Source organism: Pleurodeles waltl, chromosome 4_2 (assembly GCF_031143425.1).
Source record: "Pleurodeles waltl isolate 20211129_DDA chromosome 4_2, aPleWal1.hap1.20221129, whole genome shotgun sequence".
Lineage (NCBI taxonomy): Eukaryota > Metazoa > Chordata > Amphibia > Caudata > Salamandridae > Pleurodeles > Pleurodeles waltl.
Window position 1 is genome coordinate 26,834,296 of NC_090443.1, and position 24,343 is coordinate 26,858,638.

General features: G+C 44.0%; 1 protein-coding gene across 1 annotated transcript in view; it reads left to right on the forward strand.

The window, feature by feature from the left end:
• IL27RA (interleukin 27 receptor subunit alpha) overlaps positions 1-24,343 on the forward strand; it is a 182,028-nt gene that overhangs the window by 28,739 nt on the left and 128,946 nt on the right. Inside the window, exons 4-5 of the mRNA XM_069233137.1 lie at positions 18,778-18,885; positions 24,002-24,109. Coding sequence (XP_069089238.1) covers positions 18,778-18,885; positions 24,002-24,109 — 216 coding nt within the window. The remainder of the gene's footprint in view (positions 1-18,777; positions 18,886-24,001; positions 24,110-24,343) is intronic.

Genomic DNA, 24,343 nt, shown 5'->3' on the forward strand with positions numbered 1-24,343 from the left:
TACACAATACTTTGCAAAAGCAGGTTACAGGAGTGAGGCGTTCATCTTTAGCGCTTAAAGGCGGGGCTGCTCGAGGCAGTCAAGGTACATCCTCATAAATACCTTTTTAATTGACTGTGATCTTTCCATCAACGGAATCCAAACATGTCTCTTAATGGTAGTTAGAACAACTATTGCAGGCTGAGCGGCATACAGAGTCTGCAAATGCACGACCTGTACACGAGTCTCGGGTCCATCGACCTGCTTCGACCTCCGTGTTAACCACATACGAAACCTTTGTACCTTATTTTTCAGCAGCATGTAGTACTTCCCACATGCCCTGTTCCCACTCCAAACTGGCTCATTTTATTGTCTTCTTATAGATAGCCATTGACAATTTGTCTGGTCCTTATAACCCGATTTGATAGCCATTAGAGTTCTGATTTCCTTGTTTTAAAATCTAGGTTTAGAAAAGTGTGTCGTCAGTTGGGACGCCATTAATTCCAGGACGTTCCAAATAGGCATCCTCATCCTTGCTATCTCTTTCTAAAGTCCAGAGAGTTCGAAAGAGGTGTTAAAATCTCCCCCAATAATTACTGTCGGCTCTTTGCCGTATGTATGTAACAAGCTATATCCAGTGTACATGGAGCCACTGACTCTGGTGATTTATTGGTGTTTCTTGTTGCATATATTGGCCAAGCGAATGCTTTTTTTGGAAGTCCCCAGGCATCTGAGATACCCCTTGTTTCGACGTATAAAATAGACATTACCAGGTCTACGACTACGAGAGTATTAGCACAATACTTCACTTATTACATTAAGTACTCATCCCATAAGAAAGATTCTGACACTGTGCTCTAGAGAAGAATCTGTGCTTATCACCAGTGGGTCGAGTTACAGTAGGTTTTTATCGTTCGAATGGGAAATGTATGTTTGAAAAACTTAAGGACTATATAGTACTGCCACAGCCAGACCTCTGTATATTAAGTTCATGATGGGCACTTATACCATTTGCAACCTTTACAAGGACATGGTCGAGACCTCAGCCTGCATGTAAGCTATGTCCAGTTTGCAAGTAGATTGATGAAACGGAGGAACGTTTACTCTTTTTTTGTTTTTGTTCAGCCTATAAGAATCTGAGGACAACATGTGTGAAACCACTGTGCCTGCTACTGGGAATTAATCAGGCAGTGTGAGTTTGCAAATAAAATATTGAAATCTGATACCATTACCTGAATTGTGTTTGAGTTTCTATTGTTATATAATCAGCATAGTATTTCTGGATTAAAACACTAAAACTAGGGTTACAAACTAGTTCGTCTGATCTATATATTTGATAGATAATTTTGTAATAATTTTAATGTTTTATGTCTTGATTTTAATTTGTAATTTTAATAGTTTTTAGACTGTATACTTTGTCTTGAATTTGTATTTGTCAATGAATGTTTCATACCGGAACTTACAATAAATAAATATGCCTTTTAGAATGGTAAAACCTATTGACAGCAGCTGCTGTCAGTGAACTGTATGTCAGCAGTTTGAATAGAAAAATGGCTAGTAATAATAGTAGTGCAAGTTACAACTTAGTATCTGACATGAAAATTCAGTCAAATTTAAAGCCCAAACTATCACTGGGGTAAATCTTAACAACAAAAATGCTATCAATAACGACTGTGACATGCACTTACTATCTTGGTGCTATACTACTGTTGCAGAAAGAATTGACGATCCCACCATCCAGCAAATTCTGGCAAATATGCTATTTATAGGGTTAAAATAGACCATGGGTACTCGCAAACATTATCTCTGGGGCCAAAAAGTTTGGTCTGTGACGTGCCTGGGGGCTGCACTGATGCCAGGGCAGTAGCGGTCGGTAGGGTGGCTGCGGGGATTGGTGGCAAGGTAGGTGTAGGAGAAGCAAATTATATACATCTAGTGGCTGAAATAAACAATGGGAAAACAGAAAACCTGGAACTAATCCCGGCTTACTCACTTTTCCAAATTGTGTGATCCTAGGAAATTGTTTAGTCTCACTTTCCTTCCTTTTTCTGCATTATCATTTTTAAGATGACCTCGAAATACAAGCCCATGTCTCACAAAAAATAAGACTATGTTTGCGTCATCATGTGTCGAACATTTTGATTTGCTTTTGTTGTCTCAGTAACGGACCAGGAGCAGAGCACTTGAGGTAACAAAGGACGACGTGCAGTTATTTTCTGCATTCACATTTAAATATATTGCAATAAATGATAGCAGTGTAAATGGGTGCTGATTTCGAGGCGGAAGTTTTGAAACAAAAGTCAGGAATAAGTCAAGTACAATACAGTTATTTAATTCCAGCTTAGTTTTAATCCTGCAAAGTGCCATTATGCCAGCTGCGTTTCCTGACAACGGAATGGAAACGAGGGCATAGACTGTTTGAACGCTATTTGGTTGCAATGGACGCTAAGAAATTAGATGCTGTCGTAAAGGTGATAATATTCTTTATTTGTCTTGGCTCAGAGTGAAAAGATGTTTGATCACCTGCTTGAGGTTATGCTGGAAAACTCGCAATATGGAGAAGTGGGATGATCATACTGAAGCTGCTGAAAGGTTTAATCTGCATTTTAGTGATGATTCAAGCATAATTACTAAAAGACACAGATTCAATAGAAGAAAGCAAATAGAGGACTTCATTGACGACCATTTAGTTGAATTAAGAAAACTGGTATCAATGTGTGATATTGATGGCACTTTGGAGTACTTTTTGAGAGACGAAATAGTAGTAAAGTGCTTTGATAAGAAAACTCAAGAGCTCTTGCTATGTTACAAAAAATTCACTTTATCCGAAACAGTGCAGATAGCTAATGGTACTGAGGGCCATATTTATGACATGGTTTGCCTTCTTGTTGCACCACACAACATAGTGCAAGAGCGACACAGACCTTACGGGAGATTTATGAAGCAACACAACATCCATGGATTTTGACGCATTCCCAGGTTTACAAGAACCTGTGAAAGTGCTAAAAAGATACACCTTCCCAGAGGAGGCGTATCAAGGAGAAATCTCCTTATTTCTCTTTGTTTTTTCCTCTTTCCATGCGTGCTGCATTCTTCCGATATTAATACAGATGCATTCTGAGGTAACAAGATCGATATGTTGAGGTATTTCTGGGAAACCTTTAAATATAAGGACAGGCAAACATACACGAAGATATATGTAGCTAAGAAGGGTTACAGTGTCTTAAGTTGGAGTGATCAGGATGTATTTTGCAACCAATCAATCAAAAACATTTATAAAGCGCGCTACTCACCCGTGAGGGTCTCAAGGGGGGGAGGGGGTTACTGCTGCTCGAAGAGCCAGGTCTTGAGTTGCCTCCAGAATGCGAGGTGGTCCTGGGTGGTCCTGAGGTTGGTGGGAAGGAAATTCCATGTCTTGGCCGCCAGGTAGGAGAAGGATTTCCCACCTACCGTGGTGTGGCGGATGCGAGGGACGGAGGCGAGTGCGAGGTTGGCGGAGCGAAGTTGACGGGTGGGCGTGTAGAAACAGGCGACGGTTGAGGTATTTGGGTCCCTTGTTGTGGAGGGCTTTGTGTGCGTGGGTGAGGAGCCGGAAGGTGATCCTTTTGTTGACGGGAAGCCAGTGCAGGTGACTCAGGTGGGCGGAGATGTGGCTGTTGCAGGGTATGTTGAGGACGAGGCGGGAGGAGGCGTTTTGTATTCGCTGCAGGCGCTTCTGGAGTTTAGCGGTGGTTCCTGCGTATAGGGTGTTACCGTAGTCCAGGCAGCTCGTGACGAGGGCGTGGGTCACAGTCTTTCTGGAGTTGGCGGGGATCCAGCGGAAGATCTTTCGGAGCATGCGGAGGGTGAGGAAGCAGGAAGATGATACAGCGTTGACTTGTTTGGTCATGGTGAGAAGTGGGTCCAGGATGAATCCGAGGTTGCATGCGTGGTCTGAGGGGGTTGGTGCAGTGCCAAGGGCTGTGTTTCCGAGGATGAGGACTTCCGTTTTGTCTGAGTTCAGTTTCAGACGGCTGAGTTTCATCCATTCTGCGACGTCTTTCATTCCATCTTGCAGGTTGGTCTTGGCGCTGGTGGGGTCCTTGGTGAGGGAAAGTATCAGCTGAGTGTCATCGGCGTAGGAGGTGATGTTGCTGTTGTGTTTGCGTACGATGTCGGCGAGGGGGCTCATGTAGACATTGAAGAGAGTCGGGCTGAGCGAGGAGCCTTGTGGGACGCCGCAGATGATCTCGGTGGGGTCTGAGCGGAACGGTGGGAGGTACACTCTTTGGGAGCGGTTGGAGAGGAAGGAGGTGATCCAGTCCAGGGCCTGTCCTTGGATACCGGTGGAGCTGAGGCGGGATATTAGGGTTCGGTGGCAGACGGTGTCGAAGGCAGCCGAAAGGTCGAGGAGGATGAGGGCGACTGTTTCTCTGTTGTCCATCAGAGTTCTGATGCCGTCTGTGACTGAGATGAGGGCGGTTTCTGTGCTGTGATTGGCTTGGTATCCGGACTGAGAGGGGTCGAGTAGGTTGTTGTCTTCAAGGAAGTTGGTAAGTTGCTTGTTGACAGTCTTCTCTATGACTTTAGCAGGGAAGGGGAGGAGCGAGATGGGGCGGAAGTTCTTCAGGTCGCTGGGGTCCGCTGTAGGTTTCTTCAGTAGGGCATTGACTTCTGCGTGTTTCCAGCTCTCGGGGAAGGTGGCAGAAGCAAACGAGCTGTTGATGATGGTCTGGAGATGCGGGGCGATGATGTCGTCGGCTTTGTTGAAGATGAAGTGTCGGCAGGGGTCCAAGGGGGCACCGAACAGGTACTGCCTATTATACTAGTAGCTTTAGAAGAAAGAAATCTAAATGAGAGTTTGGACAGCCAACGGGAGGTTTTCAAATATGCTCTAGGCTGTGTTAAGGGATCTCAGCTGTTCTCATTGGCCATAAGGTCAAACAAAACTAGTTTAGTGGCCTGCAATGGATTCTTGAGAATTTGGCACAAATTGGTGGTGCACAGTATTTTTCGACCAACAACTTAACGAAACTTGGTGCCATGCAGACTTTATCAGAGGAGTCAAAATCACATGTCACATTCATTACTCCATTCGAGGCACTCCTTTATTTGCCGATGCCTTTTGGGTTAGCCACAGCAGCTTCAGATTTGCAGACGTTGATGTACAATTTGTTTAGAAGTGTGAGTGGAGTACCTGCATTTCTACATGATATCCTGATTTTTGCTAGCTCTGTTGAAGAGCACAGTTGTACTCTTGATCATGTTTTATGCATCCTAGAAAATAAGGGCATGGCAATAAAGGTGGCAAAGTGGATACGTTTAACAGTGTAAAATATGTGAGTCACCTATTATCTGCTCAGGGTATCAGGCCTAAGTAATATTTGATCAAGGCCATCATGGATCCTGCTCAGCCTGAAGGTGTTGACCAAGAAAATGTCTTTCTTAGGTCTCTGCAAATATTATTTACGTTATTGAAAGGGGTTCGCAGTCATCAGAGCCATTAAAGAAATTACTCTGCAAGGGGAAATAATTTGTTTGAACAGATGTAGAAAACACACATTTGAGGAAAGAAAAAAAAAAAACGATAGTTGATTGACCTTTAGTACAGCCATTTGCAGAGGGGACTATGTGTATCATAACTATTGATGCTAGCTCTATAGGTTTTGGTGCTGTGCTCACACTGATAGTAGAAGGCAAAGAGTACACAATGGTATTTTCCTCTTGGTCACTAGAGAATCCGGAATAACATAACAGTATGATTTAGAAGGACGCCTCAGAATGTATTTTGACCTCTGAACATTTCTGCATTTATGCCTGGGGACAAAAATTAATTCTGTGTACTGACCATAAACCTCTAGTTTGTCTGCTGGGTGTAAATAGTATGAAAAAGGTATTCCCAAGACTGATTAGGCTGTTGTCTTGTATGTATGAATTTAACTTTGAGATTCATTTTGTTCCAGGAAAAAAATACAGCTTGGGCAGATTTCCTGCCTAGATTTCTTGTGGACGTGTATTGATGATGTTACAACGATTGATGAAACTGAGAGCATAACTGGGTTATTGTGTGACAGACCTGACACTACATATGCTGTCATCTAAGTTGAGTTGTTGTCTGCTTTATGTGCCGATAGCAAGCATAAAGAGGTGAAGAAACATGTTGTAAGAGGATGGCCCAAAGTGTGTTGCCTCCTGGGTGAGTTACAATTGCATGCGAAAGTGCAAGATGACCTCCGCATTGTGTTGAGTTTTAGGTAGTTCTATTTATTTCTGTCTGCCATATGGGTCAAGCAGTATATGAAGTTGTTTCTGATGGTGTTCACGTTGTCTTTCAGGGATAGGATGAGCTGTGTGTCGTTGGCATAGGTTATGGTGTTGAATCCCTGGGCTCTGATGTTTGGCTGAGAGATGATCCTTGTGGAACTCCACAGATTAGTTTCTTAGGTTCACTGGTGTATTTTGGGAGCCTGACACTGTGTATTCTGCCTTTAAGGAAGGAGACTGTCCACTTTAGAGCTGGTCCTCGTATTCCAGTGTAGCCTTGCGACCAGGGTGCTGTGAGAGATGGTGTTGAAAGCTGTGGAGGAATCGAGCAAAATGAAAGCTGCGGTGTCTCTGTGGTTGAGGATTGTCTGAATGTCATTGGTGGCCGCAGTGAGGGTGGTGTCTGTGCTATGGTTTCTGTGCTATGGTTTCTGTGGTAACCTGAGTGCATACTGTCCACTACTTGGTGATGTCTAGGTGACTGGTAAGTTGTTTACCTTCTCCATGACTTTGGCTGGAAAAGGTAGTAGTGAGATGGATTGCTAAGTTTGCTCTGGTTGGCCAATGGTTTCTTCAGGAGGGCATTGATATCTGCGTACTTGCAATTGACTGGGAAGGTTGCTCATTTGAAGGATTTGTTGATATATGTGAGCAAGGAGCTGATCGTAGATCCTCTTAAGTTGTAAATGTGGTGGGGCATGGGTCTGTGGGGGCTCCTGAGAGGATGAATTTGATGATTCTGGTAGTATCTTCGTTGATGAGTCGTTTCAAGTGTGTTAATTATTGTCATCACTTGGGATGATGGGTAGTTGGTTGAGGATGTCTTCTGGGTTGCTCTGGGGTTTGAAGTTGTTGTAGATCTTTGTGATTTTTGAATGTTACATGAGAACATCTGTTTCATATGCTAATGCATACACAGGTTTGCATGCTCACATGCAATGATTGGCTTCTGTTCAGTTACCCAATGGTAATAGATTTTTTCAGCCTGTTAAATTGTTTGCCTTTGGGCAGTTAATTGTGTTGGAAAATTGTAAATTTTTGCTTGCTATAGAACTCTGTGCACTTTACCCCTGCTAACTAGTGGTAAAATACTTGTGTTCCTCCTTTCAACAAAATTGGAATTATCCCAGTTGGCATATTTACCTTCTCTTTTGGTCCCTAGTATATGGTACCCACAGAGTATGCAGGGTCGGTAAGGTAAATATCACCAGTGGGCAGCACTTATTTGCCACCCACTGCAAAGACAGTGACAATGCAAAATTGACTACAGGCCTGCCGCAAGTAGCCTGACTGTGCAGGTTTAAACAGTGACCAAGTGACTCAGGCCACACCTACCTGAACAGTTGCCTCTCTTTCAACAAACACCCAAATATCTCCACTCCATAGGACTCCTACTTGCACACATCCCATGCATTGACAGAATCAGATCAGGAGAACGGGCATTCTCTTACAGCGCTCCTAAAGCATGGAATGACTTTCCACTCAGTCAGTCAATAATACTTTATTTGATTTGTTAAAATCATAAAAGCATATAATAAATACATAATCTATAATCAATAAGACCACCGATCAAAATTAAATCTCGTCAAACATTGATAACACTCTAAATATAACTTAACAAAAAATGTAATCCACATACCAAAGACTTCTCATCCTCTCTTATTGGATTCTGTAGAAGTTTGGTTGGCTTTTCAATTTACCAACCTATCATTTGCATGGGTAGGCACACTCAGCTGCTCAGCACCAGGATGCCCTTGGGGTAATTGTGCACTTTACAAATTACCTTAAGATAACACAACAAATTAGACCTGTCAAATAACCCTTTTTGACATACTTAAAACACTCTTTTTTTAAATAGTTATAAATCACCCTGAAGTAAGCCTCACTAACTATTAAAGCAAGGTGCATGATCTTTAAACGTAGAACATGTAAAGGTTATTGTTAAACATGTCCTTACAGCGACTAGCACCTCAAAGCTGGTGTCATTGTAGCAGGTTTGGCTGTTCCTCTGGAAAGCATTGGAATACAATAATAGGCTTACTAAACACTCTCTTTACCTAGGAAAACCACTACAAATTTAATTTTTGGACTTTTAAAATATTCATTGCAAGACCAATTAATTGGTGAAGTCAGGTTGGTAAAGCATATTTTGGAAATATGACATTGAAATAGTCAGCTTTGCCCTGCCTGGGGTCCGTGGAGGCTACATTTGCATTTTTGGTCTTCCTTTCTACCAGCCATTAATTAGCATTTCATTGGGCATGAATGATATGTGATTTCGCTCATAGAACACGGACAAAAGGCCTTGGGTGTGAGAAGGTGGTGTTGTGCTCTTGACAGGATGGTCTTTGGGCTGGTCCCAAGTACCTGATTAACTTCAAAGAGACCTATCCTGTCAGATGAAACTAACACCCATGTCTGCACCCTTCTTTTGTCCTTCCAGCCAAACCAACCTCCATCACAGTGAGTCTATTGCTGCTATCACAGTGTCGGATCCTATTTAAGTGTCAAGTAAACATGAGTAAACACTCCACAAATTATTCATACCCTCCTAGATCAGGTATATGGGCCCCTTCGGGATCGCATGGATGCTGGCTGCTCTTCTATCAAGACAATCTGATAAACATGGTTGTGAAATACATGAGAAATAATTATTCAGGTGCCCTCGGAAAGGTATGCCTAAGTTGTACTGAATTTATAACATCTAAAGATGGATACATTGCATGAAATTCTAAAGTGAAAATTCATAACAGAGTACCTAAGTGTAAATCATATTGGTTGGTTGTTACCCTGGGAAGCGCTATACTCCCATCATCCAGAAACTGACCTTTTGCAAGAAAACCAAACTATGGTACTCCTTTAGCTGCAGAATGCCATGGTCAGTCTCACCTACTCCATCGTCTAAGCTCCCGGAATGATTTTGAGCTGTAAAGTGCTGGCATTTATCCCCCATGTAGGTGGGGAATAAGAAATTGATAGACACAAAAAAAGAACCAAAAAGAAAGGTGAACTAAAAGGTAGCAGCCGTCTTAGAGTGTGTTCCCATGGAGGTGGGAGACTGAAAAAGGACTCGGAATAGGTATATTTTCAAGAGAAAAGTGTCAGCCATCTTAGAATATATCTCAGAATATATCTGCCCTCAGCCTATTGGTATGGCAAAATCTGTATCTAGGATAAGGGAATACATCTACAAATTTTGTGATACAATGTTGTAAATCGTGCCTTAACACAGACCAGGAAAACAAAACTAAAATTATAACTAATTATAACCGGGGTACAGTGAATTCAATCACATGCTTTCTGATCAATTTGTAGGATGCAATTATCGTCATAGTACCTACTTAAGGTAATTCAGTTTGTCCTCTATACTGTGCTAAACTTCAGGGAAGGAGGTCATCGTACCTACTCCCTGTTCTAGAATTCTGATCACGGTATCTCATCATTTAACCCATGGATACAGGTCCCTAACCTAATGACCCACCTCTGTTCCTTCTCAAACTGTTTTTTTGATACCATATGCAAGTATAGCTTGAATACAACCTTGCAAGGCCCTGGACTAGACGAGTTCATGCCCAGTTTCTATAAAACTATTAGTGCCCAACTGGCCCCCATCCTCACCCACCTCGACAACTCCTTTTGAGACACAGGGACCCTCACAGTATCCATGCAGGAGGCAGTGATTACAGTAATACCTAAACCCGGAAAAGAATCCACAAAGAGCTCCTCATATTGCCCCATCTCATTGTGTACTGATGCTAAACTCTTCAGTGGCATATTAGGCTCCCGCCTCAACCCTTACTTGCAAAGCCTCATAGACCCGGATCAAACCTGTTTTATACCACAGAGAGGCTGACACAATAACACTAAACTTATAATAGATAAAGCAGCCAGATCCCGCCACCCCTGCACTTCTCATATCTATTGACTCTGAAAAGCTGTTTGAGTGCATTGGCCTTTTCTCTGGAACATACTTGATGGGGTGGGACTGGGGCATGATTTACAAAAGGGGTGAGGTGCAGCTACATTAGCCCTAAAGCCAGTGTGGGAGTCCATGGCATAACCTTCTAGGCCTTCACTATAGCCAGGAGTACATAACATGGCTGCCCGCTCCCCATTCCTGTTTGCCCTCTATATGGAACCGCTAGCTGAACGAATCCGAGCAAACGGACATATTGAAGGCATAACTATCAGCCGTCAATAGCACAAAATACCCTTAGACACAGATGACGTTATGGTGGCACACACAAAACCCCTCTCCACCTGCTGACCCTGCTGGATGAGCTCAAGGCTTCTGGCGCAATGTCAGGCTTCAAAGTAAATATCCAGAAATCACAAGCCCCCCCCAAATAAAAGACTCCACATGGAACACCAGTTTCAGAGGAGCGTAATTACGCTGACCCCTCTTGATACAGTCCACTTAGTCTAACAAATCTGGTGTTGGGGCGGGGCTTTCATTGTTAAGCAGGATTGATGCAGAGAAGATGACTCTCCTGCTGAAAATAACGAACACTAACAAACCCTTCCTTTACATCAACCCCCACAATCCCTTAAAAAAGGCTATTAGTTGAGCGGACTAAGTATTCACCTCATGTAATAATTATAACCCTTGTTAGGGTGAAGCACTAGAGTCCCCAAATAACCCTGATCTCAACATCCTGGTAGCTATGGCACAGAGCAGACAGGTTTAATTTAGAGGTAATGTGTAAATCATAAATGTAGTAAAAAAACTGTAGTAAAGTCCAAAAACAATAAAATAAGAAATAGAGTAACATTTAATAAATCAAAGGACACAGAAATGACAAAAATCCAAAACATTTAAACTTTTAGATAGAAATTGCATCAAGCACAACATGCCTGTGATAATCAATGATCATGGTTGCACAGGACCTAAGTACAATATAACACTGACAGTGATGGAGCGTGGGTTGGATACACTAACCGTGTTCGTCCTAATTAAAGATTTTCTCACCTTAGTCCTTTAAGTCTGAATCCACCACAGGAGTACAATTCTAAAGCCTCACATGACACCAGGCTAGGCATTTAGACACTCACAGGGTGGCAAGGAGAAGGTAACAAGAGGGTCCAGTGCAGGTCCAATTCCTACTGACTTCTCAGCTGGGCAGTTGCAGGAGAAGGCCTCGTGTAGATCATTTGGTCTCTGTAGCTTTAACAGGTCAGCCTTATGGCCCTTGGGGGCCACTTCTTTGCCCTGTGTGCAACCAAGAAAGTAGGTCCAGCCCTCCAAGGCTCTTCTCAGGTTGCAGATAGCATGTTCAGTCCTCTTCCGACCTTCCTCAGGTTCAGGAGTGTTCGGAAGTGGGTGCCTGGAAATGCTATGGTTATCCATGGTATGAGCTAGTGTGTGAGACTGATCTCTGGGTACACCATTACCAATGGTGTAAAGGTTCTCAGGCCTGTGCCTACTCACTTTGGGCAATTTCAAAATGGCCTAAGTCTTCTGCCACACTAAACGTGGGCTGTGTGTGTGCGGCCCTGCAGGGAGTGTACTATGATAATAGTAGAGTCTTCTGACATCTAACACTAAAATCCAGTTTTAGGTAGTTCCTGTAAGCCCCAAACTCAGAGACAGTAGTCTGATTGGACAAAGCTGAGCTTTAAGCAACTTGACAGTGGATACATACAATATGAAAAACCCCAGCAGACAAGTCATATACGAAAAGTCATGTATGAGTGTGGCTTGTCATTTTCTTATACACCTGAAACACGTGTTTTTTGAGGGTGGAAAATGTGGTCACTACTATGTGCTCATTGAGTGTTGTTTTTAACTTATCTCGTCTTATGTGGTTTGATTAGGTTTCCACATTCAGAAGTTATGATTCCAACATAAGATTTCAGTGATTTCATACACAGGCAATAAGAGTAGAGTTTGTGTTACTCTCTTAGTGAGGGTTAGGCACAACAACAGGTCCTGAAGAATCGCCACCTGATCCGTGTGACTGTATTAGGTGAGAAGCATATTGACCATGGCTAGCAGTTCTGTAGTGTAGGGACTACCCACACACAGTTCCATAATATCAAAATCTCTAATTAGAGTGGTAGACATACATTTAGTTGTTGCTAGAGAATCAGATCATTGTTTTCTGTACTTCCCCCTTTATTGTTTTTAACCTTAGCAGGGGTGCCAGGTTGTATTAATGACATTTTTGTGGGCATCTTTAGCCAATTTTAGCAGTTTTCCTAGCCCCTCTTAAATCCACTCACTACTGGCATTCTTTCTTAAAAAGATCTCTGGCAAAGAGCCCTCTAATAGAACCCGTCAGGCATTGCAGTGCCGGCCTGACGGGGAACATGATCTGATGATTAAGCATGTCACCCAATGGTGAGTGAGGGCTACTGTTCCTGTAAGACTAATGCATGTGGTGACTGAAAAAAAAAACATACCCTAATTGGGGGAATGGAGTCCGTTCTTTTGGAACAGTGCATCTTGTCTCAGTTATAGGTTCAAGCTATAGTAGACAGGACTTCAAATAAGCTAATGCCTGCTTTTAAAGGTAGAGCTTCTTGTGGTGGCAGTGGAGTGGTGCGGCAGTCAGAAAGCTAAGTAGCATTTTCTAGGGGTGCTGTGTCTTTCGCCTTATACAGGTAGGTGTAGAAATGCTCAAAGTGGTGCTCAATTTCCTTTATCGGAGTGATTACTGTGCCCTTCCTGCATTTGGATCTCTGTAATCCATATCTTGTCATTCTGGGCCTCCAGTCTGTGTGCCAAGATTCACTCCGCCTTGTTGCCTCCTGCATAGTATTTCTGTTTTGTACTTAGGAGGGCGTATTTGGCCCTATCTAAGTCTAGCGCCCTAAACTGCTTTCTAGCTAAGGTCAATTGTCTCCTCACCCTGCACTGCTTATGGCCCTTCTCGAGGTCCTTCATAGTTCCTCTAGGGTGGCGTGTTTATCCCTCTTTAATTTATTGAGGCGAGCTGAGGTGGCTATTTGAGTGCTACTATCGAGTCATTCAGGGAGTCCCACAATAGACAGATGTGGGAATCAGGGGTGTCGTTCGTTTGAAGAAAGTTCTGGATCATCTCCTTAATTTCCTTCATGATATAGTCCTAAAATAGGAGGTTATTGTCAAGGCACCATGCCAAATGTGGAGTGGACGGTCCTGGGATCTAGAAGGAAATTGTGATGGTGGGTGTGATCTGTAAGTGCCACCACACCCTCCTCAGTATGGATTTTGGCTGTTAAAATGCAGTGTGAGGTCAGGAAGTAATTGAACTGGTCATATGTTTGGTGGGAGGAGGAGAAGGTGACGAAGTCTCTGTCATTGGGGTGTTGGAATCTCCAGGCGTCAGCCAGTCCCGCCTCTGTCAGCCAGTGCTGCCTCTCCATTGTCAAGGCCCTAGTTTGCCCTGTTCAGTGGGTTGATCTGGCCAGTTCTTTATGAGATACTAGGTTGAAATCCACACCCACTATTAGATTGGCATCAGTCGATGAGGTGACAAGGCCACGGGCTTTCAATATGAATTGTTCTTGCCAGTCATTGGGTGCGTATAGTGTGGCAAGCCTGAAAGTGTAGGTGTGTAGGGAGATATGTAGCAGTAAGCATCTCCCAGGTACCTTTGCTTGAGTCTGTGAAATTCGCCCCTTGAATTTAGTAGCCAGCAAAACTGCTACTTCGTCTTTTGCGTAGCCCTGAGGAGAAATATTGTCTATCAAGCCCTGTAGGATTTCATCCGCCCCAGTCCTTCTTTACTATGTGTGTGTCTCCTGCAAGAATCAAAGTCCCTGAGCAGTGTTAAGAGTGCTCAGACGTTTCACTAGAGCTTTCAGGCCATGCACATTGAGCCTTAGTATTTTAAAAGTGTGTGGGCAACAAGGGGAGGGTGCTCTAAGAAGCAGAGGGAAAAAGGCCAGAGGTCTGCCACGTGCTGTCACTCTGTTGGTTTGGGCAGCGTGATATGCATCAAGGAATGTGCTTGCAGTTGGAGAGTAGGAGCCAACTGGGATAGGAACATAGAACCCAGTCGCTCCCACCATGGGAGCCATACTCAGTAGCAGTGTGGTATCCAGCTCAAAGGGCATAATAGGTGCCTGGGACTGAGGTTCATGTGGGTAGTTCTGCCAACTGATTGATATGACAAGTGGAAGTTTACCCTTGTCCCTGGCTCTTTGTATTTTGTGGCGAGGATTCTGAGGTAAGTGCCACTCCCGTTTAACTCCTGGGTGTCATCATCCCAACTCTCAAGGTCGTTACTGTTGAGAGATCTTGGCTTTGGGGTTCTTCTAGGCCTACGGATGGCTCAGGCTTCGTCCAAAAATGGATTTTGCTCTTCCACATGGAGATCTGGTGAAATGTGTCTCCCCATTTATATTTTACACCTTGCTAATGGAGGAATTTAGTGGCAAGTTTAAGTAAGGAACCTTGGTCAAGCTTGTTTGGGGGCAGATCTTGGTAGAGCCATATTTTACTCTATTCAATAGAATGGGGCCTTGATTACATACTGCTGCCATATTGGTTTCCTTCTGCTGGTAGTGATGGACTTGTGTGAGGATATCTGGTGTGGAGCCAGAAGCACTGGACGTCTGCCCCTCACTACGTGTGCGGTTGAGGACAGTATCTTTCCCCTCCAGGTCTGGGAGTATGTGTCATAAGACGTGGATTACATAGCCCTCTAAGTTGCCCGAGTCCGCCAGAAGAGGGGCATCTTTGCGTCTAATATTAGAGTGGCATGATTGGTTTTCAAAATCTTCTAGGCGGATTTGTAATTCCATGTTGTGGTCTCAGAGCTCTAATAATTTGTGCCTGTGGTAGTCAAACTCTTACTCCTTGGTGTCATTGGAATTTTCCAAGGATGCCATCCGTTACCTAATCTCCATTATGCCTTTTGAACATGTTTGCAGCCTTCTGAGATGTCATCGCCACAGAGATCATTGTCATCCCAGAGTATGCCAAACAGCATCTCCATAAATGCACAGGTGATGGGTGCTTTTGTGGCTGTGTGATCTGACCCCCGGAGCTGTGTATCGGGGCATGCTGTCACCAACTGGATCTGTTTTATTTTTTTTGGAGGAGGCCTTGGTGAACTTGTCTTCAAGGGCAGAATTTTCTGGTTCTTTGTGTCGTCATTGTTGCCTCAGGATTACACCATACAGAGGTTATCAGATAGGTGAGAATCCTTGGTACCCCCTACTCCCCCTGGCAGAGGAGGTTCCCTGGCGGGCAGTTTGAAATGGTGGCAGGCCCGATGTCTCCTAATAGGTAGTGCCTATCCTTCTCTGTCATCTAGACCAGAATTCTGTGTGGTGAGGTAGCCCCAGCAAGTTTATGGAGCTAGGGCATCTATTCATCATGGCTCTAGGGCTGACCCTTCAGAGCAAGCCAGGTTCAAGCTGTTGTGTCCCTGGGCTGTGTTGGGGGCCACAACCTGGGCAGAAGACAGGTTGGGTCTCTCTGGGCTGCAGTTGAATGTTCTACTCTCAGGGTGCCTAAGATTTTGTTGTGCGCCTCCCCCACGGTCTCACACCCCTTCAGCCCCTGCTGTCACCAGATCAAGACAGATAAGGTGAGTGCTGGTGGCCAACAACAGTGTGGGAGAACGCTCAAGGGGAGGGGTGCTTAGGACTCACCACTGGTCCCAGTGTCTCAGGCTCTTCGGCTTCCAGGTCTGTGTTATGGGCCCCCCCCCCCAGTGAAAGGGGGCCCAGGAGCGAGTTGCAAGCAGCCGCCGTCAGCTATGGCTCATTGATGGGCCCTCGGCCTGCTCCTCTGATGAGGGTGGAGCACGGCTGATTCATAATGTAGCCTCCGCAGCGGTCACCACTTTGAGGAATTGCTGCATGTCCTGGAGCTGGCTCTGGTCTTGCCTGCAGCAACTGCTGGCACAGGCGGCATATGCCAGGGCTCTATGTTCATGGCTTCCATCTCCAGCTTTGGCCATTAGGCACAAAAGTTGCTGATGTAGGCCCAGGGGTGCTGGCTGGCTAGAATTACTCTGGAACGAGCGGTGGAGCTGTGTGACACTCTGTAATAAGGATGAAAGATCCATAAATGATTAAATCTAACTTTGTTTATTTAATATAAGTCTAACACCTCAGCTTCCACACTAGCTTCTGCTTGCCAACTGTTTTTCTCTTCAAATCGAGCTTTCACTCCATGGAAACCAAGAGTATGTTTCATTAGCACTATGATGTTATCACATTCTATTGCCAGGGGATACTACACAGGCATTCACAGAAGCTAAGGGATTGCTTATCAGGAACCAATAGATTGTTTATGAGGAAACTACATTGCTTATGAGGATTCTATACACCTCCCTCTCCTTAACACAATAAAACAGAAGAAAGTAATAACTTGTGTGTGTGTGTGTGTATATATATATATATATATATATATATATATATATATATATATATATATATATAATGAAACACAAGACTGAATAATGAACTCTACCAATAAGGAGGACATACTTTTGACCACCAAGGCAAGTATGTTTCATACAAATCCTTCAAGAAATGTTGGCCTCTTAGTAGCCTTTGAGCTTCTCCTTAACTTTTGCTTATTTCCATTACCATTTTTGTTTTTTACTTTTCATTGTTTCCGACTGTTTTATTATCCTTGTCAACGTCCAACTCACTCTTGACATTCACCACTCTCCCCACATTTCACATTTTGTGTTCCTCAGTTTTCACAGCATTACCAAACACCTTTATCACTTTGAGAGGGGCAGAATACTTAGACTGAGATTTTGAGAGTCCCAACCAGGGATTCCTAATCCTGAACCTTAATCACAGTTTTCTTCACTGCTTTGTGAATATCATACTTAATATGTCTTTCAGATATTCTCCTATGTTCCCTCTCATTTTTCATTTTCTCATTGTGATTTACATTCAATTCCCACCCACCTTTTCATTTACCCAAACAGGACAAATCACTATGTTCAGTTTTCTTCTCTTAGACAATTCAAATGGTGCGATACATGTAGTGGTGTGAAGCGTTAACCTATAATTCTTTATCTTACATGACATTTCTCTCTTCAAACACCTATTACTTGCTATAGCCAATGGAATGGTTTCCTTCAAAACCCTGTCAGCCTCTTTATCGTGCCATTCGTTTCAGGATAATACAGCACTGACTTTTTGTGCTTGATACCTCTATCACCAAGAAACGTTTTCAACTCATGAGACACAAATTGTACCCTATTGTTTTTTTAGAATGGAAGTGGGAAACTCCTCTCTTTCAAACACTTGTTCCTGGAAATTTATCACATTTCGTGTTAACACGGAGTTAGTAATTCCCACCTCAGGCTACGTTGGTTACATATCAATTGAAACTATCATGTATTTGTCTGTATCATATTGCTTTATTGGGTCCAAAATATCCATAGCTACTTCCAGCCAAGGTTCCTTTGGAATTTCTCTCACTTTAATGGGCTGAACTCTATATTTGAGCTTCCTATCAGCATTGGCACACTCCATGCATTCTCTTATATGTCTTTCCATTTGAACGTCCATTCGTGGCCGCCAATACATTAGTCTGAGCCTCTCTTTTGTTTTAGAAATTACTGGGTGACTCATATGTGCTAAAGATACTGGTTCTTCCATTAAAAGTATCAGGGGAACTAACTTAGTCCCTCTCAGAACCAGTTTTCCCTGTAAAGATAGCTCATCTTTAAACCTCCAATATCCACACAATAGAGCATGATTCTTCTCTTGCCCATTCCACTCCCTTTTTATTTTATCACTTGCTGCATCGCTTCATCTTTTCTTAGTTGTTCCACCAATTCTTCTTATTTGATAATACCTTCTCTGATCACACACTTCAAAGTCCTCTTCCTCCAACTCAATGTTTTCTTGCAAAGCATCACCAATCTTATCCACCAACCTCAATAAGCAATCAGCAACACTATTGTTCACTCCAGGTACATACCACACATCAAATTGGAGTTCTTGTAAGGCAATAACCCACTTTCTAATCCTCCCAGACACACCATCCAATCCCTTTTTTTTCAAAAATCTCTTTTAAACTCTTGTGATTAGTTTTTATCTGAAACTTGCTGCTCCAGACAAACTTCCATATCTTCTATACTGCCCAAAACACCGCTAACACCTCTTTCTCTGTAATAGAGTAATTTAACGCCACTCCTTTCGGACCTTTTGAAATAAGATTTGTCCTGTTGTCCTTTCGTGCTGGCAGTTGACATTATGACAGTTTCCTGACCAGGATCAAAACTTTGTAAACTAGAAGCTTTCTTTAGGTTCTGTTTCAATTCTTTGAGTTCTGTCTCACATACTTCACCTGAAAGTGATACCCTTTTTTTTTTTTACTAACAATCTTATGTTCTTAGTCTTTTCTGCACAATTACTCACAAATGTATTGTAATACTCCATCATACTAAGAAACTTAATCACCTCTGTGACGGGTTCTTTATCCCTGGTTGACGAGATATTGGAAGAAGGTGACAGACGCGGACTTAAGGGGTTAACTAATTTATTTCTGTTCGTTTTTAATATGGAGTTATCATCTTCTCACAAGGTCAGGGTTGTTTTAGTCCATCAAAGAAATAATAATAAAATCCCTTTTCTCTTTTCTTTCAGGGCTCGGGTGATGCTCCGGGTGTGGTCTGGTCCAACTTTGAGAAGAGTTTGGTCTTCCCCTATATCAGCGGCCCAGGTTCTCCCAAAATAAAGAAGGAAAAGAAACAGGTAAGTGGGGAATATGTAAATATCGATAATTATTTGGGTTAGTAGGGTGGTGGGAGGATAGGTAGGAGTGCAGGTAGGTGAGGGATTACTTTTGGTTTGTGTTTCTACCCTGTGTTTTCGTCGAAATCTCCCTTCCTTTTGGAGTAGTTATTTCTACTTGTTGGGTTTTCGTGAGGTTAGAGGGTTCTAACGTTTTCCTTTATACCGTCTCCCCTTCCTTACAGGACCTCCCCCCTTTCCCTTTAATCCCCCTTAATCTAAGTAACCACCCTGAGTCAAACTCCCATTTACGGTACGATCGTACCTGTGGTGGCCACGCCCCTCCAGGGACGCGGCCGGCTTTCTGACGATCTCCCGACTTCTGTGGGGCAGGGGCAGGAGGTTCCCTGAGTTTTTCTCCTCTCTGGAGTCGCTCCTCCTCGGCTGGGGAACCCTCGTTACCGGTCCGTAGGGTTGGCCGTTCGTCCTCTTTACTTCGCGCTCCCCGAGCGTCTCTCTCTCTCTCTCCGTCTCTTCGTCCCTGGGTCCGTCTTTCTTTTAAATTTTCTTTCTGACGCAAACGGCGTCCGACGTCGTGACGCCCAGAGCTTCTCGGGTGCCCCGGGGGTATCCCTCCGCAGTTGCCGTATCTTCCTGCGAACCGGCATCGGGAGACGTCCGGTTACACGTCCCCTCACTCGAATGGGGCTGGTCGAGCCCCACAGGACCCGGAAACCGGGATAAATAGTCAGCCTGACCCATAAGGTCACCAGGGAGGTGGCAAACCTTGAAGGAAAAAGGTTGAAGCTCTATAAACCACCTCAGAATACGATTGTTGGTATCTTTATATCTCGAGAGCCAGGTAAGGGGAGCGTGATCTGTATATAATAGGAAAGATCTTCCCAAAAGGTAATATTGGAGGCTTTCGATTGCCCACTTAATGGCAAGACATTCCCGCTCTATAATGGGATATTTCTGTTCCCTGGGAAACAGTTTACGACTAATAAAGACCACGGGATGGCTTATTTCGTTTTCATCTTTCTGGAAAAGCACGGCTCCCAATCCTACGTCAGAGGCATCAGTTTGAAGATGGAAGGGGGTATCAAACTCAGGGCATTTTAAAATCGGTTGAGTAGTGAGGCATCTTTGTAAGGTACGGTAACTATGGTGTTGAGCCGGGTTTAGTTTCGTAATATTTTTGGGTTGTCCTTTCCTCAGAAGGTCGGTCAGGGGGGCGGCCAAGGTGGAATAATGTGGTATAAACCTTCGATAGTACCCCACTAGGCCTAAAAAGGAACGGACCTCCTTTTTCGTTGTGGGAGCATTGATGCGTAGGATGGCTTCAATTTTATTCATTTGGGGTCTAAGTATACCTTTTCCGATGTGATAGCCCAGGTAAGAGATATCATTAAAGGCCAGTCGGCTCTTGGAGGGGTTGGCTGTCAGTCCCGCCCTTCGTAATGCAGTAAAGATTTTGTCTATATGCGTTAAATGGTCTTCCCAAGTCTCACTAAAAATAACGATATCGTCCAGATACGCGGCAGCGTATCTGGTATGAGGTTGTAGAATGGTGTCAATGAGACGGTGGAAGGTGGCGGGTGCCCCATGCAACCCGAAAGGGAGAACATTAAAATGATATAGTCCTGAGGGAGTGGAGAAAGCCGTTTTTTCTTTATCTTCTGGGGCCAACGGGATCTGCCAGTACCCTTTGGTCAAGTCGAGGGTAGACATGTACTTAGCTTTTCCCAATTTTTCTAAGAGTTTGTCTACCCTTGGAAGGGGATACGTGTCAAACTGAGATATAGAATTGACTCGTCTAAAGTCAATACAAAAACGTATAGACCCATCTGGTTTGGGCACCAATACCACAGGCGAGCACCAGGGTCTTTGGGAAGGTTCTATAATGTCTAGGTCTAACATTTTCTCTATTTCACTTTCTACCAGAACCTTCCTAGCTTCAGGGATACGATAAGGCCGTAACCGTACTATCTTGCCAGGTGGGGTTATGATTTGATGATGGACCAACTTGGTTCTACCGGGCATCAAGGAGAACACCTGGATATGATCATTGAAGAGGTTGTTTAACTGCTTACTCTGTTTAATCGAGATGTTTGTATTTATGATAGGTACCTCGCTTCCGCTAGGGCAATCAGTGGGGCACCACCCTATCTCCAATTCCTTAACGGTGTTAACTAGACATCCTCGGTTCTGGCCGGTCAGAGGTTCTTCCCATTTTTTTAGCAAATTAACGTGAAAGATCTGTGACCTATTGGGACTATCGGTGAGCTGAATCTTATAGGTCACTGGTGTTACTATTCCTGTCACATTATATGGTCCCTGCCACTTTGCTAACAGTTTGTTGTCTGAACTGGGGAGAAGCACTAACACCTTATCTCCTACTGAAAAGGACCTTAATTGGGTATTCCTATCATAATTCCTTTTCTGTTTATCTTGAGCCTTCTCCATGTGTTCCCTTACATTTTCCCACACTGTGTGTAGGTGGGTTTTTAATTCCTGGGTATATTTCAGAATGGTCTTTTCCCCATCCTCCTCCTCCCATAACTCCGCTGCCATGTCTAATAAGGTCCTGGGCTGTCGTCCGAACAACAATTCAAACGGACTATGGCCCGTAGAAACTTGTTCATGGGTCCTGATAGCGTATAATACTAAGGGGAGTTTCCTATCCCAGTCTTTACCTGTCTCGGAAATAGATTTCTTTAGAAGATTTTTCAGAGTACGGTTATATCGTTCCACCAAGCCATCTGTCTGTGGATGATAAACTGACTTCCGCAATTGTTTGATCCCCAGAAGTTGACATATTTGTGTCATCAAGTTGGACATGAATTGGGTACCTTGGTCTGTTAAGATTTCTTGGGGAAAGCCGATTCGGGAGAAGAACCCTATCATGGCATGGGCAACACTCTTGGTGTTAATACTAGTGAGTGGGATGGCCTCGGGGTATCTTGTGGCGTAATCCACTAACACTAATATATACCGGTAGCCTCTGGAAGAGGGTAGGAGAGGACCAACCATGTCCATTCCTATTCTTGAAAAAGGAATATCTATGATGGGAAGAGGTTGTAAAGGGGCTCTTCTCCTTGAACCAGGATCAATCATTTGGCATTTAGGACACTGCTGACAGAATTTCCTAATCTGTGAAAAGACACCCGGCCAATAGAACTTCCTCAACAGATACTCTTCCGTTTTTTCCCTTCCATAGTGGCCACCCCCTGGCTGGCTGTGGGCTACGTGTAGGACTTGTTGTCTATAAGGTTCGGGGACTATCAACTGCTTCTTTTCTTCTCTATCATTGCTAGTGACTCGATATAACAAATTTTTAACTATGGTGAACGATGGACCCTTATCTTGGAGGGTCCGGGGTCGTGCACTTTTCCAGGCATGAACCAAACTTGGATCTTCTCTTTGACAGCTCCGGAAGGGGGGAAGGGTAGTAAGGGTAAGGACCTGTGTAATTACCCTCTCGGGACTCAAGTTTTCTTGTGCGTAAGCTTTTCTGGTTTCTCTTTTTTCATTTCGGGAGGGTTTATATCGGACTGTCGGAGGAGGTATAGGTGTGTTAGAGAAGGGAGCATTTTTCCACCAGGTATTCATATCTTCAGAATGTCTCGTACTATCCAGGAGCTCCGAGAATTCGGTAAAGTCCGTTCCTATAATAGCTTCTTCAACTAGTCGTTCCACTACCCCCATCCTTATGGGGGTTTCTTTTCCTTCCCATGATAAGGTTGTCCAGATCAGGGAATACTCTCTTGTTTCCCCATGAATACAACAGATGTATACAGTAAGTCCTGAAGTAAAGGTAGGGTTATCGAGTAAATCAGCCCGGATTACGGACTGACTGCACCCTGAGTCGATGAGGGCCACTGTGGTTCTCCCATTGATAACAAGTCTCTTCTTATATGGGGTTTCTTTTCCCCCGGTATAAAAGACTCTCCCCCTAGTAACTCCTATTTCCATTGGTTCTGGTTTTTCTGTTTTTAGGGGGCAAACCCGGGCGATATGTCCCCATTCTCCACAGCTAAAACACTGTGGCTGTTGTATATACGGTCTTTCAAGTCCTCGCGTTTTTCCCGTGTCCTCGGTGTTTCTTCGCCCCACTGATGAAGATGATCCGGGGCTTTGTCGAATGGGGCTAGGTGTTGACCGAAGGGGGGGGACCTTGAACTCGAGGGAGCGGTGAAAAGCACAGGCTAACTCGATGGTGGTGTTAGTATCTGGGTTTGGGTGTTGTTTGATCCAGTTACGCGTGTTGGGAGGTAGGGCGTCTAGATATTGTTCTAGGAGGACGATCTCAATGATATCTTCCCTATTAGTCCCAATGGGGCCTAACCATTTGAGACCCAAATCTTTAATCCGGAAGTATAGGGCCCGGGGATTCTCAGAGGGTCCCCACTTGGCTTTTCTAAACCGGACTCGGTAATGTTCTGAATCAAAACCCACCCGTTCCAGGATGCTCTTTTTAATGTCCTGATAGGGAGTTGTTCCGCCTGGGTTTACCGCTTGATAAGCCGCTTGGAGGGTTCCTGTTAATAATGGAGCGATATATTAGCCCCATCGCTCTGGGGGCCAGGTAGCGGAAGTGGCAACTCGCTCAAAATTGGTGAAAAAGGCATCTGGATCTTCGCCTTCCTGATACCGCTGTAGGACCGAACTGGGCAGATTCGGAATCACCCGGGTGGCTGCAATTGTATCCGTGAGATTTTTGATGGCAGTCTCATGAACCAATTGATTGTTGGCCATGATAGTGGCCTGACTTTTAAGAGCGCTTTCTAGGGCCTCCCTTTCCACTTTAGCCTCCTTCTGTTGCTCTTCCCACACTATTTGCAGGTGCCTTTGTCCCACGGCTAACTGCTGCATCATATCGGATATCGTGGGTTTATCCTCCATGGTCTTGGATTACCTGTCGCCTGGTCCAATATCCCACTTCTGACACCACTGTGACGGGTTCTTTATCCCTGGTTGACGAGATATTGGAAGAAGGCGACAGACGCGGACTTAAGGGGTTAACTAATTTATTTCTGTTCGTTTTTAAGATGGAGTTATCATCTTCTCACAAGGTCAGGGTTGTTTTAGTCCATCAAAGAAATAATAATAAAATCCCTTTTCTCTTTTCTTTAAGGGCTCGGGTGATGCTCCGGGTGTGGTCTGGTCCAACTTTGAGAAGAGTTTGGTCTTCCCCTATATCAGCGGCCCAGGTTCTCCCAAAATAAAGAAGGAAAAGAAACAGGTAAGTGGGGAATATGTAAATATCTATAATTATTTGGGTTAGTAGGGCGGTGGGAGGATAGGTAGGAGTGCAGGTAGGTGAGGGATTACTTTTGGTTTGTGTTTCTACCCTGTGTTTTCGTCGAAATCTCCCTTCCTTTTGGAGTAGTTATTTCTACTTGTTGGGTTTTCGTGAGGTTAGAGGGTTCTAACGTTTTCCTTTATACCGTCTCCCCTTCCTTACAGGACCTCCCCC